Here is a 19,590-nt window from a genome sequence, read left to right on the forward strand (position 1 = left end):
TGATCGGGCAATCCATGACCGGTCTGAAATTTAAAAATGTTCAACCAAAACTATTACATCCGAAAAATAGATTTAGGTGAAAAAAATTAGGTGAAAAAAATTAGGTCCGATTAAAATATAGGTTATCTTTAGGCTTAACGTTTAAAGTCCAAATTTAATCTAACCTATCTTTCAAGTTTTTTATTGTTTTATATTAATTGTTTTCATATATTATATAATTTACTACATATAAAAAATTAAATCTATAATAATATATAATATTATTATAATGTAAACATTAAAATAAATTAAGATGAATATTTGTTAAACTATAACAAATAAAAAATATAAAAAATTAAAATAAATATAAATATATTTTTAAAGAAGATTTTAAAAATAATATGGACAAACTTAAAAAAATAAATTTAGATTAATCATTTATAAATATGAACGTGTTTGACCAAAATAGTAGACTCGTATTTCAAATTAAAACAAACTTAAGAAAACATACAATATATAAATAAAATACTTAGACCCGATCTGAACTTGACCCGATTCAACATCTCCATCCATAACCATGCCTTTTGTTATGAAAATGGGGCTCTACACTGTTAGACAAAATGGGCAGCTTCAGTTTCTGAAAATTCTAAACAGATTAAGCCCATATGGCCCGACATTTGTATTTGGGGCGTTACCCTTTCCCAAATATTTATCAATCAACTTTTATTGGACTGAGATGTAAGGTGTTCAATATTTTTTAAAATAAGATCTCGGATGAGAAAGAAAATAATAGATGAGATTTACCTATTGTTTAGAAATGTCAGGTTCTAATAAACAGATAGAAAACTTCCATCTTTCCATATATATTGAAATTACTATAATAAAAGATTAATCAAATTAAAAAATTTAATTTGGTTAAGGTTTATTGAATTTTAATTATTAATCAAATATATGTAAATATTCTAGTAACTAATTTTTAATTGATGATAAGTTAATTAAAAATTAGGGTTGATGTGCAAAAACTATATATTAAGATTACGGTCCCCAATTTACACATAACAGAGAATCACTTCCTTTGAATTACTTGTGTGCCAACATAGAAGATCAAAACCACAAGACTAAAAAATCCAAGAAATTTTTGGTATCTTGATTTATATATTGTAATGGTAATTTTAGATAAGGTTGGTGGTAGTGATGCTTGGCTGGTTCCTCATTAACAAATTAAATCAAGACAATAGATGATTGAAAAACACCTTTTACTTCAACGGGACAATGATATGATGTGAATTTCATTTAGAAGGGATACCATGAATCTGGAAAATGTGATAATGTGAAACGACAACGCTGGGCCTGCGGAGTTTTCCCTAAGAACTAACGGAGAAACAAAATTCGTCTACTTTCTACGGCTCACATAATAAATAGCCACAAATAATAGTAGATATTGATGCCTGCCAAATTTTATATTTTAATATTTTAATTATAATTTAAAAAATAAATTTTCTTTTTAAGATTTTCCTCTTTCGTAGCTGATGTGACAAAGCTAGTATTTAATAGTTAATTTGGTATAGGAAATAAGTAGGAAGTCAGAGCCCACAATTTCCAAGATATATGTGATGTCTACAAAATAATCTTTTTTAAGTAGAAAACTTTCGACATCACTACTATGTAGCAAATGAAATGTAAAATTAAGACTCAAGACAACTCATTTTATGTTTACATATGGATTCAAGGGAGAATAATAACAAAAGGATAAACAAGAAATTTACTATAAAAAAATTAAAATCCAACTTAAAAAAGGTTAACACACTTAATAAACTTTCTTACTGAAAAGATTCCGCAAGTTAAAAAAGTTACTACCGCTTCCGACGTTAGGGCCGTTGGTTCTACCATTTCCGCCGCTGCCGCCGTTTGGGTCGGTAACAATGCCGGCAACCGTGGCACTGTTATTGTCGATTCTACAATTCAAATGATGCTTATACCCAATACACATTGGCACATTCAAATTCAAGACCCTGGCTTTGTTACTGTTGTTGTTGCCACTGTTCCCAATTTTACCGCGACGAGTTTCGGTAACTTCTTTTCTACCGCTACCTTTTTCAGCGGTCCGGGCCATAACATCGGAGCTCTTAACAGCGGAACCTCCACGACGAACCTGCCAAACCGGGCTGCTTCGACCCAAATGAACCCCTGCCCTGCTGGGACTGCTCGGCCATTTCCTAGACTTGGATTCACCCGCTGAGTTGCTGCGGGAACATGGAGCGCTACTTACTTTCCGTGTACCGGCGGTCATCCTGGGTCTGGTCCCGCCCGTACCTGCGGATCTGCTCCTTGAAAAGGGCCATATGTTTATATTCAACTCAGCTGGACTCCCTCCGCTTTGACTCTGATTTTTCTTTTCTTTCTTCTTCTCTTTCTCTTTCTCTTTATCCTTGTCTTGTTGATTTTTGCTTCCGTTTTTGCCCTTTTCTTTTTTGAAGATATCCCTCCACCGTTTCGAAGCTGATAAAACAGGCAGCGACTGGGATGTTATACGAGGACCGGCTTCGGGTTCCTGGTCGGGTACAGAAGGTTCTGACGCGGCGGGTGGATTCTGCTCGGTTAGTGGGTTTTCTTCGGGTTGTTTGCTGGCTAAGAGATGGAGAGGACGGAGAACACCGTTAACGAAGAGTTCATCGGCGGAGATTAGATCGGGTTGAGGAAAAGACGGGTTTCTAACCATCCAAAACTCGAATTCGGGTGAACTTGAATGGCTGCTCGTACTGCTTCTTCTTCCACTGCTACATGGTGATAGATTTTTGGGTTCTTTGTTTACAGTTCTTTGGCTCTCCATTTCTCTTTGGAATAAGAAAAAGAAACTTTGAAGAGAATAAAAAAGGTGAGAATTTATTATGTTCTTTTAAGAGGAAAGGAAAGATGAGCGTTTTGTTTTTTAGTGAATGACTAGAAAGAGGGAACCAAAAAAAAAGAATGAGAGAAAGTATTAAATAAATGATAGAGAAAAATAGGGGGTCTTAGGAATTACAAATTTTGGGTCCATTTATTTGAGTACTAAAAAAAGTTGTAATTATATTTTAATATAAATTATAATTACATAATTATATAATTTATATTTTTTTTAAATATTAATTTTAATAAAAATTTATTAGAATGACAAAAAAAAGATAAAAATTAAAATAAAATTATTATATGCATTATGTTAGTTTAAAATTTTAGTTAATAATACGATTAATAATAAAAATAACAAGAAAAATAAACATTATATAAAATTAGTCTAATTGTTCTAGTGTTTTGTATTTTGTTGGATTATTTCCTTTTTAATATTTAATATAAATTTATTTTCATTAAATGTTAGTCATTGATCGGGTTCATAATTATCAGATTTTGAAATTATACTATTAAGATTATTAATACCTTTTTCTTTTATGTACTCTTCGAAATATGAACCATCCAAATCCACTTATGAATGAAGCTATAGAGTATATAACATGCTAGTACGATCCACCATTATTTTTTATGTTACGTTAAGATGATATTGTTAATACAAAAAATATTTTTTATAACAATAAATGTCCTATCAACTACATTTCGAATCCTTGAATATTTCAAAAGAAAATTTTCGTGAGTCATCTTCGGTGCTTGTGTTTAGCTCAATTCCCTTAAATGGTATCATATCCCACAATATAGTGCAAGAAAACTGTAACAGCCCGTTTTCAGTGAAATCGAAACAGTGGTTTCGGGACCACAAATACGAGTCCGAAAATAAAATTTTTTTAATATTATTTTATGGTCTGCATTATGCTAGAAATGTCGTATGAAAATTTTGTTAAGAAAACTTTACCGATTACATGTTTAATTGATAAAAGGACCAAATTGCATAAAATGCAAAAGTTGAGTTCTAGTAGCTATATGTATCAAATAGCTATGGAATTCAAAGTTTGAGGTCCTTATATGACAAATAGACCATTAAGAGAAGTTAGTAAATAAGGATGATGATTCATCCATGAAAATTTAACTAAAGAAAATGATGAAATTGGAAATAAAAGATTTTAAAAGATGATAATTGATTAAATTATGAAAATATCATCTTTTTCATCATCTTTCTCAAAAAAAATTTTTATGAAAACTCTAGCTAAGAGAAAAGAGTTCAAGCAAGCTTACTTGGCTTAATTGGGTAAGTATTCAAGTCCCGTTTTTAGTAATTTTTATATTTTCGAGATCATAATTACCTAATCAAGCTATCTTGAGGATTTATTTGTAAAGTTATTGAGGTATTAAAGTTTTTCCATGGATGAATATAGGTGAATTGTGAAGTTTTATGGTATAAAATGAAAGGTTGTTGATAGATAAACAACTTTTGTTAAAGGAATTTTGATGAAAATGTGATTTAATGATTAAATTGTAAATGTGTAAAATTTATGGAAAATTTATGAATTTGTGAATTACATGGGCTGTAAATGTTAAATGAAAATTTTAGCTAGGCTTGGAATAAGGATTAAATTGCATGAATTTCATTTTCCGAGCCTAGGGACAAAATTGGAATTAATTAAAAGTATAGGGGCAAAATTGTACTTTTACCTAAGATGTAAGTTGGATTGAATTGAATATGAGATGTGTTAAATTGATGTTAAATTCATTTATACAGATCCGAAAAGATCAAATAAAGAGTTAGATCGAGGAAAAGAAAAAGTATCAGATTAGTAGATCTCCGTATAAGAGCAAGTGACGAGGTAAGTTCGTAATGTGATGACTTCATTAGAATGTTTGTTAAATGCTTTGATTATGCCTAAAATGTGATTACGAGATTTTCATTAATGTATATGAATGTTATAAAACTTTGATTATTGTAAAATAATGCTTAAGTCAAAGTAAAAATTAGTTGGAACAATGGCTTTGAGTACTTTTGTTCAGAGGCCAAAACGAATTGACGAAAAAGACCATGGTTAGACCATGTTTAATAGAGAAAATTGATGAAATGATATTTAATCATGTTTTAAGACATGAGAAAGGTTTGTTGAAATGACATGAAATGTATGAAAGAAATCATGAAAGAGTAAAATTTGCAATAAAACAGTTTTGGGTAGCAGCAGTTGTATAACTTTGAAAAATCACTAAAAATTTATGGGAAATCGCATTAGAGGTTGAATAAGTCATGAAATTAAAGCTCATTGATTCTAGTTTCACATAAAAGAAACAGTGTAAGCAAAAGAATCTCGTATTATGAGATATTTGAATTTTTGTTAGATAAGGTCAGAATGATTTCAGAATCCCCTGTTCTGACTTTGAAAAACAATAAAAATTGTATAAAAATATTTATGGGTTAGAATTTACATGATTAAACTTCTTAATGAGTTTGTTTTCAAGAGAAACAAACAGAAATATCATCCGAATCTCGTATTAAGAGATAATTAATTTTTAGCTAAGAAGGATCGGAACTATAAGACGACAGAACAATGACGACTTTGAAGAATTAACTGTACTTATTGACTAAACCAAAAATTCTGAAAATTTTATGGTAAGAATATCTGTGAGTCTAGTTTCAGAAAAATCAAGTGGATCTTAATTTAGAGTTTTGTAGCGTAGGATATAAATAATTTAGTGACTATGATTCGAGTAGACAGCTTGATGTCAACATGAGTAAATAGTGGAACTATGTGAAATTTTGAGTGTATTATCTTGAGAACATGTTGTGAGGATTGGTAAAAGCATGTTAACAGATTGATTATTAATTACATATCAACTTACTAAACTTTAATGCTTACTCAATTTTTTTCTTCGTGTTTTATAGAGGTTTGTTAGCTAGCTAGCTCGATTCGAACGACGTTAGAGATAAGCATCACACTATCCAGTCGACTTCTCGGCACTTTTGAAGTCATGGAAGTTGTGTAAATATGGCATGTATAGGCTAGTTTAGGGGAATATGTTTTTGGTTACTTTAGCTTATTGTATAGTTATGTGTTTCGATGTTCTTAAGCCATGAGATTTGGCTTAGTTGTTAAAATGGTTAAATGTGGATAAGATAATATTTGTTAAATGTTTGATGAATTACTGATCTGAACTGAGTTGAAAGTCCGGTAATGCCTCTTAACCTATTCCGGCGACGGTTACAGGTTAAGGATGTTACAAAAACCTTTTGTATTTGCATAATTAACATTTACCATATAATATTTGAGTCTATGGTACAAATAGTCTACAACTTTAATTATAAAAAATATATAAAAAAAATGGAAAAAAGAACTATGCTATGTTATAACTCTTTTTATAATATGTAAATAAAGTGAACAAATAATATAAAATTTATAATATATAATGTTTATAATAAAAAAAGGTTTTATAAAGTGTTGAATAAATTTCACAACACTTCTTCTGAATAATATAAAATTTTTTTGCAATAAATTTAGAAAGTTTTTTTTACAAATAAATTATAATAAAAACGTAACTTTTTTTATGGACAAGTATATTATTTAATAATATATAGCATGACCACATAAATAAGTCATATCTATATATTTTTACAATTATTTTTTTATAAATATATATTATAACACTTTTATAACATATAAATTATTTTTTATAATAAACTTCTTGACCATAAACTTTTTTAAAAAACGTTAGGATTTAAAGATTATTTTTTGTTAGAATTTTAAATGCGCATAAATTATTGTTTTAATTTTTTTAAAGATTTATAATATAATAAATCGTTAGTCATAACAATTCAAACATTCATATGTGTTCATACTTATAATGTAACAAAAAATATAACTTAAACTTGTATAAAAAAATTTAAATTGAATTTGGATGTCCTACGTAATTACTTCAATTCTCACACTCCTCCTAAGAATTAAAAAAATATAACATCCAATTCAGTAGGATCCATCAATTACAATTATTATTCTAATATACCATAATTATATAATTACAAATAATTATATCTAAATCCAATTATTACACTTTCTAAAATAAAAACACTGCGTTTTAGTTGAATGTAATTTTACTAAAGGGTTTTAATTATGAAAGGCAATTTTGGCTATTAGAATCTAAAATTGTACATTAGATTCTCCAGCTTTTTTTCATATCTTTAAAAATAATGGATTAATAATATTATTAATTTAAGTAACATGGCTGCCATTTACACTTTTTCTTTACTTTATCTAAGTGAATAATCAATTGTCTATGTTGATAACAACAATAAAGTCTCAATAATATTAGTATCGAAGGCAAAATTTAATTTTTATTTTTAATTTTCAGTATATTTATTATAACGAGCTTAGTAATTAATCATTTACATTTTATAAATTCATTAAATGATAGGTGCTGATCACGACTCGATATGAAAATCTAATCCTCGACTATTAATTAAGATAAAAAAATCACCTCTTATTATTTCTTCAAGTAATCGTTAACAAGATTGCTAAAAGGTAAATTACATTTTATCAGTGGTAATGGAATTTATGATCACCTTTACATATGCTACACATATTTAGGTATACATCTTGTCATCATCATTGTGGCATCCAATGTTCATAAATTTGAAATTAAAGGTCTTTTAGTGTTATAGAATAGCATGACCGTTTGATCCTTGAAGCTAGGAAGTTGATATGCTAGATTCTCGATGATTATTTCCTTGGAAAAAAATGAAAATGGAAAATGATATAGAAGTTGGATTTATATGAAACATATGCAAGTGGGTTGACCTTAAGTGCAATAAGGGCAGTCCCAATGTGAAAGTGATGCCATTGCATGACGGCATGTGATGTGGGGATATATATGTATGTGTATACGAAGAAAAATAGCAAAGCTAAATTTAACATAAAAACTTAATTACTCTCGAATTATATCATTAACACGTGCTTTTACACAGATAAAATATGAAAAAATCTATGAATTAGGAGACAAACTAAATCATAACCAAAGGATTCTTGCCCCGCTACTGTTCATTTGATACCTAGGTAATTCTCTCCCTCACCCGTCACCACCAACCTAATCGCTGCTATTATTATTATTAACATAAAATGACTCTAACATGGATAGCTAATAAGCAATGAAAAATGAAACCTGTTACTAGAATATTCATTTTTTCCAGGGATTAAAATTTAACAACACTTTTGACTTTAAAAAAGCCTTTTTTTTCCCTTCTTTTCTTGTTCCTTTTTACGAGAATGTCAAAACTTAGAACTAGCTTTTTTGGATGAAAGTGTATATAATAAAGAAAAAGTAATGTAACAAAGGAGTTGGAGAAAGCCCGAACAACGTAATATAAAATGATGAACAAAATACTTTACTGGATAAAAAGAATGTTGATGTTTAGCAGATCCCACAGGGGGAATAGAAAAAACAGTAAACCAATGAATCTGAAGCATGTGATGAACATAAGTCAAATGGGTATTAAAGAAAGAAAAAGAAAAATGGAAGGGTGGAAACATTGCAAATTCATAAGTGAGGGGACTTAACTAAAATGACAACTTAAACTGGGACCCCAAGGGGAAGGGGTAAGTGGCTGCGTTGTAAGGATAATGGTGGGATGGTGAAATAGTGTGGGGACTAGGAATCTAAAAGGAGTGAAAGAATGAGAAAAATAGGAGACTGGTTGAGGTTTTTTTTGAGCTGATGGTTTTTGTCTGTCACCAAAATGATGAGCCATGTGCAAGCCTAGTAAAAATTACCCATTATTTCATTTGTTGAAGTTGGGTCCCGTATTTCCTCCCAAATGGCCCCAATTTTTTTTTTTTGATTTTAACTGCCTTCTACCATTGTTTTAGCCGTAAAAGTATAACCAACGCTTTTATATTTAGAGTTAATTCAAAAAATAATTAAATAAATTATAACGTCTCGATAGTTAGGAGTGTCAGAAAGTACTTTATCAGGACTTCATTTTCGTAAATTAGACTCGTAAATATTTATTAAAAACATTTACGAAGCTAGTTGTGTAGTTAATTAGGGTTTGGTTAAGTGAATTTGCTTGAATTAAGAGTAATTAAGTATAAAAACTAAATTGCATATAGGGTGAAAGTTGAATTATAGATTAAAGAATAATTAAAAGAACTAAAGAAAGAATTATGCCATTGTTCTGTAATGAGGCGACATAAGTGTAAAATTTATATATATTATTAATAAATTAAAAATAAAATATATATTATAATATGTTTTACTTAATATTTAAGTAAATGTATATAATATAATAATAAAGTAAGTATAATAAAAGAATGAATGAATAAAAAAAATGAGAGAAAGCCAACAAAATCAGAAAGATAGAAAAGAAAAAGGGAAAGAAAGAAAGGACTCATGGCAAGGGTTTTAAAAATTTCAAAGTTAATTGGTTAGTTAATTTAGTTTTTTTTGTAATTTTTATATTTTCGGAATTTCAATGTTAAGTACTATTCGACCCATGTCAAAATTTTAGCAATTATTGAGTTTTTAAGTGTTGTTAATGTTGAATAATTTTAGTATTAGGAATTAAATTGATAGATTTTTAAGTTAAAAATAAAAAATGATTAAATTGTAGAATGAATTGTAAATTTTGAGTTGTATGAACTAAATTGTGAAAAATTCAAAATTTATGGATTTAAGAGAAAATAGGAAGTTAAATTTAGTTTAAAGTGAAAATTGTATGAAAATATAAAATTAATTGTGAATAATAAAATTTATGTATTGGTTTAGGGACTAAATTATAATTTAGGCAAATATTGAATAAAAATTGAAATATTCAATATAAAATTGAATTGTGTTGTACTGATGATTTTTTTTTGGTGAAGAAAATAACAAACTAATGAATTACAAAATAAACTTAAGCATAAAAACTGCCTGTATGCCTATCCCTATCAAGAAAGGAATTAGTAATTTCGGGTGGAACACCGAACACCTACAGGTTAGGTTTTTCCATCAAAGCTTGCTTAGCTAAGCAATCCGCAACCTGATTATACTCCCTCGGAATATATCTCAGAATCCAATGATTTTCTTGAGACAAAATATTACAGATTCGCCTAATCAAAGCTGAGTTGGACTTAATAGAAGAGCTGCCGAGGATGCTTTTGACAACTTCCAAGCTATCAGTCTCAATAGTGACATGAACATGTACTCTGCGTTGGATAATTTTAAGACCGTCGAGAATGCCCAGAGCTCCGCATAAAAAACTGAACATTTTCCCAGGAAGCGATGATATCCAACGATCCAATTTCCTTCCTTATCACGAACAACTCCCCTACAGCAGCAAGACCAGATCCCAATTGCATTGCTCTATCAGTGTTGAGAAGAATCAAATCCTCAAATATATGCACTTTCATAGGGAGTTGAATGGATCCGTTATGAGCCTTATGCGGTACAGAAAAAACTAAATCGCCCAAATATAAGATCTTTGAATAATCTCATTTGGATTCCAAGGTTTGCCTTGAAAGATGTATAAGTTCTGCTTTTTCCAAATGCACCAAATAATCAGACCATAAAGACATGCCCAGCTAGCTCCTCCCTCGTGAACCAACCTATCCACCTGCAAATTAAGAAAGAACCAGTCCTGAAAAGGAAGAGACAAAAATTTTTCAAGAAACTTACCTGGGTTAACTTGGAACCAAACATCCTTAGCAGCCGGACAATCACATGGAATGTGCAAAATATCCTCTGTATGAGAACCACAAATGGAACAGGAGGGATCATCCGAAAGACCTCTTCTAATTCTTTTAACATTACTAAGAACTCTTCCTTGTAAAATCATCCAAATAAAAATACGAACCTTTTGGGGACCAAAAAACTACCATACATTATTCCACTTTTCATCTACCGGATTCCAAACACCTTTCTTGAGGTTCGTATAAGCTGACTTAACCGAAAAAACACCAGACGAAGTGTGGCTCCAAGAAATTCTATCTGGACCTTTCGAATCATGAGGAGGAGGAATACCCTTAATAACCTAGATAATATCATTAGAAAGCCCAACTCTAAAAAGATCAAAATTCCACGAACCATCTTCAGTAGTCCTCTCATGCCTTAAACACTCATAATTTATATTAACATCAGGAGAAATAAGATTTCCGAGGGACCCAATATTAGGAATCCAATTATCCTTCCAGCATTGAATTTTTTGACCATTTCCAACGACCAATGCAAGTTTTCACGAAATAAGTCCCAAATTTTTTAGAGGGACTTCTATAAGAATGAGCTCCCATATCTAATGATAGAAACAGGTAACTCATCTTGCACACGGTATCTCGATCTAAGCATACAAACCCAAAAAGCTTCATTGCCAGACACCAATTTAAAACCCAACTTCATTAAAAAATATATATTTTGATCCCGAAGATTCCTCAGACCAAGACCTCTACACATCTTTGGTTGACAAATCGAATCCTAACCAACCAAAGTCATCTTCTTTTTCCCCTCAGATGAACCACATATAAACTGCTTGACTAAACTTTCTATTTCATCCAGAGTCTTCCTAGGTATGAAGTAGCTAGGGATAGATTTAAGCACAGATTAAGCTAGAGTACTTCATCCTGTTAAAGAGAGCGTTTTGGCTTCCAAACTTTGAAGCTTACCAAGAACTTTTTCCACCACGAACTGAAAGGTACTACTAGTAACCCTTTGGTGAAGAAGGGTAACTCCAAGGTATTGACCAAGATTATGAACTCTCGAACCAAAAAAACTACTAATCGAGTCCACAAAAGACTCATCCACAGCTTAAGAGAAAAAGTGTTGGTATATCTTGCATTAATTTTGTGCCCGGATAACAAGCAAAATCTATCCAGAATACCTTTCAAAATTTTGCAATGCTTCAAATATGCTCTACTAAAGATAACAAAATTATCGGTGAAAAACAGATGTGATATACTGGGACCATCTCTAGAAAGACGAATAGGATTCCAATTTCCTTCCAAAATTTTGAAAAACAGATGTGATATACTAAATTAGATGTCATGGCTACTCCATACAAAGCACAAAGAGATAAGGAAAAAGAGGACAACATTGGCGGATACTTCTAACAGGTTTAAATTTTGAAAGAGGAACTCCATTCCACATAACCTGCATAGTGGAATTAGAAATAGAGGTCATAATGACATTAACAATATACTCAAGGATACTTGCCGCACGTAGAGAAGCGTCAATAAGCTCTCAGCTAACTCTATCATGTGCTTTCTCTAAGTCGATTTTAATCGCCATTCATTTCCTCTTTTCCTGACATATCATAGAATGAATGACCTCTTTAGCTATGATGATGTTTTCATTAATATTCCTGCCTGTAATAAAACGAGCTTGTTCCTGCGCAATAATTTTAGGAAAAATATATTTAAACCAGTTAGCTATAACCTTGATCGTTAATTTATAAAGCACTGAACAGAGACTAATTGGTTTGAATTAACCAAAGTTTCAGGATTCTTAATTTTCAGAATTAGGACGATTAAACTATTATTTATCTCAGGCTTAATGGTAGCATCGTCGAACACCTTTAAAATCCAGTCACATACAGCTCCCCCAATTGAGTCCCACTGCTTTTTGAAGAAAATGGCGTGAAAACCATCACTCCCCGGAGCTTTAAACGGAACCATGGCGAACAGGGCCTCCTTAATTTCTTCATTAGAAATCAGTTTCCCCAAGAAACTGATATCACTAGAATCAAGTTAGGGAGAAGCGGTCGGAGGTAGAAAACCTAAAGGTGCAGGAATTTCTCTATAGAGCCTTTGAAAAAATTCATTCGCTTCACCTTCAATGACTTCAGGATCTTAAATTCAATTACCATCAGAATTGCGAATAGCAAAAATGTGATTTTGTTTCGTCCTTTGTAAAGCACGAGAGTGGAAAAATTTAGTATTCCGATCCCCTAACTTCAAGCAGTCACACCTCACTTTTTGTTTCCAAATGAGCTCTTCATGGTAAATGACATTCTCAAGTTCTTGACGAAGAGACAACTCAACTTGAATAAAACTATTAGAACTAGACTAATCATTTCTCTCCTGGAGTCTGGCAATTCTTTTGATAAAGTCTCTCTTACGAGTGGTTGTGTTTCCAAAAACGATTTTATTTCACTCATTGAGATGAAGAGTGAGTTTACTAAGAGAATTCGAAATATTACCAGAGTACTCCCAATTATTCTTTAAAAATTTGCCAAAATCCGGATGTTCAACCCACCCAGCTAAAAACCCAATAGGTCTTTCCCGGGGAGGAGTAATATTCGAATTAAGCACCAAAAAGCAAAGGACGATGATCTGACTTCATTTTCGGGAGACGGGAGACCATACAATTAGGAAAATTACGAATCCACACCTCATTTCCCAAAGCTCGATCTAACCTCTCAAACAAAGTACCCCCATGCTAAGTAAAAGGTGAACCATTGAAACCTAAATCATGGAGCTCAGAAGAATCAACAAAGTCACCAAAATACAGACATCTCCTGCCCTTAGAAACATATCCAGATTTTTCAGCAGAAGAAAATATTGTGTTGAAGTCACCAATATCCATTCAAGGAATCTAACCCACCAGCTTAGTGTTCTTCAAATCGTTTCATAGCACTTAACGCATTTTCCTGTTGCGGCTCCCGTAGACAAAATTCAGAAAAATAGTATGCACCGAAGGAATTTGCCAAATCCGAGTCAAAATTAATTGTGAGTGACTGCGAACCACCTCAAGTCAAACTGAATCTTTCCAACCAATCCAAATACCCCCAGAGAATCCAATCGCCTCAACACGTGCGAATACTGAAACCCTAGCTTAGCAATGATTTTGTCTGCCTTGGCCCCACTAACCCTCAATTCATAAAGGCTAACTATATTGGGCTTATATTCCATGTTATATTCCCAAAAAATTCTAGGAAATTTAACATTGGCACACCCCTAGCAATTCTACGAAAAAACAATTATATTCATAAATAAAGTAAAATTAAAGGAAGTAAGTCAAACCTAGTTTTCAAGGCCACTGATTCATTTTGGATTAGAAACAACACCATCAACCTCGATATTTAAATTTTTATCTAGGATTTGGTTCGATAAAAGTTCCTCCATGACTTTTATAGACTTAACTAAAGGAATGCGCGAATTTCTAGAATATTTAAATTGATTTCCTCTACCTCATAAGGCAAAAGAGCTTTTATGAATACTTTGACTTCCTCCACTTTTTTGGTCTTTAAGGCGAGAAAAGTTAGAAACTGAATTTGACTCCGGAAGCTCCTTTGACCGCGATTGCATAAGAACCTGTCGAGGATTATGAATATTTTTACTAAAAATAATAGTACAATAATTACCTGGATCGACAGAATTATTGGATATTGGTATGATGAAACCTTCAGACCTGTCAAAAATAGGATTATAATGAGCTTTAATTTTTTCCAGCTCATCTGCGTTGAGATTAGTTTGAAATTTAGAACCCAACCTGCCTTGAATACTTTCATCCCCAATAAGATTAAATGATGCTCCTGCATGTTCCGAATTTAATTCACCATCATTAGAAGGAATGTGATTTGGTAAAATAACCATTAAGCCATTCTTAAAATTAATATTGCCGTCTATGCCCACAAGCCTTTTGCCCAATGACTTATCCAATGAAGCTTTAGATAATCTGCCCATTCAATCTAAGCTCTCATTCCCTAAATTTTCCTTAGAACTCGATCCACTAACTAAGCCTACGCTCAAACCACTCTTATGGCTTGCATTAAAAGATGACCCAAAACCAACATTAGTAGTAGCCCTAACCGCCGAATCCTTTGTAATATCAGCCTCCTCCTTATTTATTTTTTTCCCCTAAAAAATCTCCAGCAGAAAACTTTCCATCACTGATTAAATCTTTCTTCCCCATCAGCACCGTAAACCGAGATCGTTATTGTTGTTTCGTTTGTTTCGGCTTATTCTCTGCCGGAATCTCTTTCTTTTTCCTCTGTGATGTTTTCCTTTCTACCATCATCCACGGCCCAAAAATTGACTCTTTGTCACCATTTTTGGAAACAAAAGGTTCGCCGTTTGATCTACCTTTATTAGGAGTATCCATCTCGACCGTTGGTTCACCACAAGGCCCCGCCAGGTTCTGTTTGATCGCAACTGACGGGCATGTTTCTTTAGCGTGCCCGTATGTGCCACATGTGAAGCATACCGTCGAAAGGGCTTCGTATTCGACTCTCTGAACGGCTCCATCAATAATCACTTGAGAAATCAACGAATTTTCCAGGTTAATATAAATAGCCAAATGAGCAAACCTACCTCTGGTCTGATTGCCGGTCTGAACGTCAAGTTTAACCACTTTTCTGATGAGGCCCCTAATGGCTTTAATTATTTTCCGTTTGTAGAGATAACCCGGTAGATTCGGTAGACGAATCCAGGCTAAAACTATACTGGGGTAGGGTTGTGAAGGACTAAAATGTGTAGTCCATGGCTAAACGGTCAAGTATTGTCCATATACAACCCAAGGACCCTGCATCAAAGCTCTGTTATAATCTACAAAATCCTGAAATTTGACCAAAAAATAGCCATTATCAGTGTCCATTAATAGAATAGAGTTAGCTGGTTTCCAAAGAAACATGATACGATTATACAGGGCGTTGTAACCAATGTTACGCCCTAATAATTTAACAACAACAGTTAACTCCATTTATCTAAATAAAATCTCCTTAATATGATCAGAAAAAGTAATGGCCGGAACACCATCGATATGGGTCGTGTTCACATCTCCCTCGAGTAACTCAAAATCATTCTCACATCCCACACTAGGAGTAGATCGATCCAAGGCAGATTCACCAGATTTGCCCCCCAAAAGTTTGTCTTTCCTTGACAAAATCTATTGAGATTCTGGATCTCCGGTGATAGTTGTTTCTTAATCAACAGCATGATCTTTGAATCTCACTTTTTTAGTATTACGATCATATTCAGGATGAGGATCACCGTCCCCATGGTTGCCGAAAAGTTGCAAAGAAGAGAGCATTTTTTATATAATTTGCTATGATATTGTTGTATTGATGAATTTTAATTGTTTTAATTACATAGCTAACGCCGTACCGAAATCCTCAAGTAAAAAGGGGAAAGATAAATTTGATGTGGAATAGCTCAGAATTCCTTGTTTGTATTTCTATAATCCGAAACTAGTTATTAATTGTTGTATTTTTTATTTAATGCATATGGTAAGTATTGAGGTGAGTATTTGACACCAAATGTAATATCCATAAATCAAGTTCATTGGGTCAAACCGGGTATAGGGGTGTTACAATAAATTGATTTTTTCTATTGATAATTTCATTCTTTTCTATTGTTAAAAGTTGACATGATCGATAGATCAATCAGATGTGATGTGTCCGACTCTTAGTATAATAGAACAAAGCCTAAACAACAAACGTAACTAGCACGACTCTAACCCAGGTCACACTCGAGACGATGAATATTTTTAATTAGTAAGCCATCACATTGAGTTCTGAAGATTTTTAAGAACATTAGCATAACAAGGCATAATCTTTATGGATGCAATTAAACGGAATAACAGGTTTTTTTTTTCTTTTCAGTTCATTGATTAAAGGTATTTATATTTTCAGAGTTGTTCATAGTATTCACCTGACATTTGCGATTTTCATTGGTATGGTTTCCATGTATCAAGTGTCAGCACCAGTAAAATTGGATAGCTTGAAACGAGTTAGTGGCTCGGGCCTAGGGACAGCAGAGCAGCACCCTACCAAAAAGGTGCAATGCCTGGTGCTTTGCAATGACAAATCAGAAATGTGCATCAAATTGATTAGTTTGCGCATTTACATATGATCCATTGTTAGCATCGAATGGTCCACTGCTGTACACAAAAAAGAAAGAGCTTAATTTAAAAAGGGTTATGGGTTCTTAAATGTTTAATTTTGACGTATCAAGAATGTGACATGTGCTGTTTTTATGTGCTTTTATTTCATGGATTTAAATGATGGTTGATCCTACACAATATTTTTGAAAATGGCATTTCCTTTTTTCCATTTTTTGCCAAATGACATAAATTAGTGGTGAGTGAAGGGCAGTTTCTTTATATATTTACTTCATCGACAATCCTTTTTTGAGTTATTTTAGGTTTACATCGTCAAAGGATTCCAGCAACTTCATCTATTTGGATTTCCCGAGGTAAGTAACCAGTATTTTATTGGTGCACTAAAGGTGTATTGATATATAGTTTTGGGTTTATTAATATTTTTAAATTATGTATATTTATAGTTTATTAATAAATTATATGTATACAAATATATCTCAATTACTCTATTAAATATATTTATTGCAAATATAAGTTCTTAAATTATCAATTAAGCTCAATATTTTAATTCTATTTCTAATTATAAAAAATTTAATTTAAAATAGCAATTTTATAATTTTATATATCAATCGGTTTTAGTTAAAAAAGTTTTTTGTTAAACAATCTCATTATAAGTTATTATAAGTTTTAATCATATATATATTGTACAAAATACTTTTCCAACTTATAAATAGGAAGATAATACGCTTCAATGCACTCGAACTCACATTTTCCTGCATTGATAATTATATTCATATCAATCCACCAAATTTAAAAAAAATTTTGAAATACAACTAAATTATAAAAATAAAAAAAAAGTAGCAAAATTTTAGTCAAGGAACTTAAAATTGGACCTATTTAAGATGATAATAGTATCCAGTACCAATTTGGTATTGGACTAACGTGGATTTCACACACCAAAAAGAAAAGACGAATTCTTCGACATTGACCTATTGCTCACCAACATAAATTTTAAATTGCCATTACGACCAACAATGCATTTATAATCAATAAATTGTTGGTTGAAATTATGATAATTTCTTTCCAATTAAGAGCGACAACATAAATATATATTGTAAGATTATTTATAGGGTAAATTCTATAAATGGTCATCTAATTATGTCTATATTTCTATTTTGGTAACTCAACTTTAAAAAATTTTAATTTAAATACCCAGAGTTAATTTGACAACGAAAAGTCTTTTTCTAATTGGTATAATCACACATTTAGTTCTCAATACTTATATTTTCTATCAATTTGATCCTAATTTGAAATAATTTAATAAATTTAACGCTCCACATTTACAAATTCTGTCAAATTAATCCTTAAACTTCTTAACCAAAACTTTTAGCTTTTACAACAGATGCATTACACATCTATTAAATGTTTTACTTTTCCGTAAATAATTAAAAAAAATAAAACACATAGTAATCTCTTAATCAATTTATAAAATATAAAAAAAATCATTATCAATGTAATAAAAGGAAACTCAATTAATTCTTTCATTTTTTTCTTATGAAAAATTGAATATTCATAAATTTTTATATAATTGTTGATCGAACAATTAAGTTTTGTAAAATCATATTTTTTTAACTCTGGACTTAATTTCTAATTTCAAGAATTAACTACGATTTAAAGAAAACAACACAAATAAAAAAACCAATAGTAATGGAACCAAGTAGTGCAAAATAAAGCAAAATCTGAAAACAAAAATACAAAATTTGAACATTTTACTTCCTAACATATGATAAAATATGCAGACCAAAATAGATAAACAAAGTCAAAAAATTACAGTACGCTTTATGGGTCGTTTTACCATAGCTTCAAAACTCATAAACAAATAAATTAAAAAGAAAAGTTCAATATTATCAAGCTTTTAAATTTTGATTTCTAGGTTCAACAAACAAACATTTTATTAAAGCATAGTACCAACTATATTTATTAGTTATATAAAATAGGAAATAGCAAAATTTTGATTGAACAACAATATATCAAAATTACATGCTTAAAAATTCAAAAATTCAAATTCAAGCATACAAAATAAATATAATGAAATTTGCACACACAGAAAAATGAGATGATGAAAAAATAAATTTGTAAGTGTTTGTAGCCTTTAGGGATATCTGTCAAAATATCCCGAAGAATATGTATTATTTAAATGAAAAAATATAATATTTTTAGCAAAGAGACTTTTACATTAAATATGACATTTAATTTTAAAAATGGTTATGTACCAAATTAGATAAGTTCAACTATAAATAGAATAATTAATAGATATGAAATGCCTTTATTTTAAAAGTTGAATGTTTAGTTAGGAAGTTTGATGATCAAATTAATATAATTTGTAAATGTGAAGATTAAATTTATTGAATTATTTAAAATCATGATTAAATTAATAGAATATATAAATATTTAAAATTAAACCTGTTATTATATTAATTAAAAAAAGATTTTTTATTATTAAAATAGAAACAAATTTAAATATTAATACCTAAAATAGTAATGTGGACATAATTTGGTCACCTATAGGTTACCTTTATTTTTAGTGTTACCGGCTCGGACTAATTTTTGTAATAAAAAAAGAAAATTTATAGGAATAGGACAAGAAGACAAGATGGGGATTGCGCAAGGCAAGGCTGCAGATCTGTGTAAGCTATGATTAATAGTGGTGTTAAGATTTTGAAAGGACTTGTGTGTGTGTGAATCTCCAGTGAGTCAGAGTATACAGTTCACCGGGTAGGCGCAGCTTTGAGTCTCAGACATGGCTGGCTAAAAGCAACCCAGAACGTGGCCCAACACCAGATAAGTCGTAATAAAACCCCCCATTGAAGTAAAGTATTTGGGGAAACTAAATTCTCACCACATCCCAGAAGTTTGAATATTGAACAGCAGAATTTA

The 19,590-nt window shown here is 31.2% G+C and overlaps 1 protein-coding gene across 1 annotated transcript; it reads right to left on the reverse strand.

The window, feature by feature from the left end:
• Positions 1–1,684: 1,684 nt before the first annotated feature.
• LOC121217767 (uncharacterized) lies at positions 1,685–2,987 on the reverse strand. The gene has a single exon (XM_041093972.1). It carries the CDS (start codon positions 2,807–2,809, stop codon positions 1,787–1,789), a length of 1,023 nt encoding a protein of 340 aa, XP_040949906.1. The 5' UTR covers positions 2,810–2,987; the 3' UTR covers positions 1,685–1,786.
• Between the last annotated feature and the right edge of the window lie 16,603 nt (positions 2,988–19,590).

Source organism: Gossypium hirsutum, chromosome D05 (assembly GCF_007990345.1).
Source record: "Gossypium hirsutum isolate 1008001.06 chromosome D05, Gossypium_hirsutum_v2.1, whole genome shotgun sequence".
Lineage (NCBI taxonomy): Eukaryota > Viridiplantae > Streptophyta > Magnoliopsida > Malvales > Malvaceae > Gossypium > Gossypium hirsutum.

Excerpts from the sequence above, each read along its gene's own strand:
- LOC121217767 (XM_041093972.1), bottom strand. The coding sequence starts at position 2,809 with ATGGAGAGCCAAAGAACTGTAAACAAAGAACCCAAAAATCTATCACCA.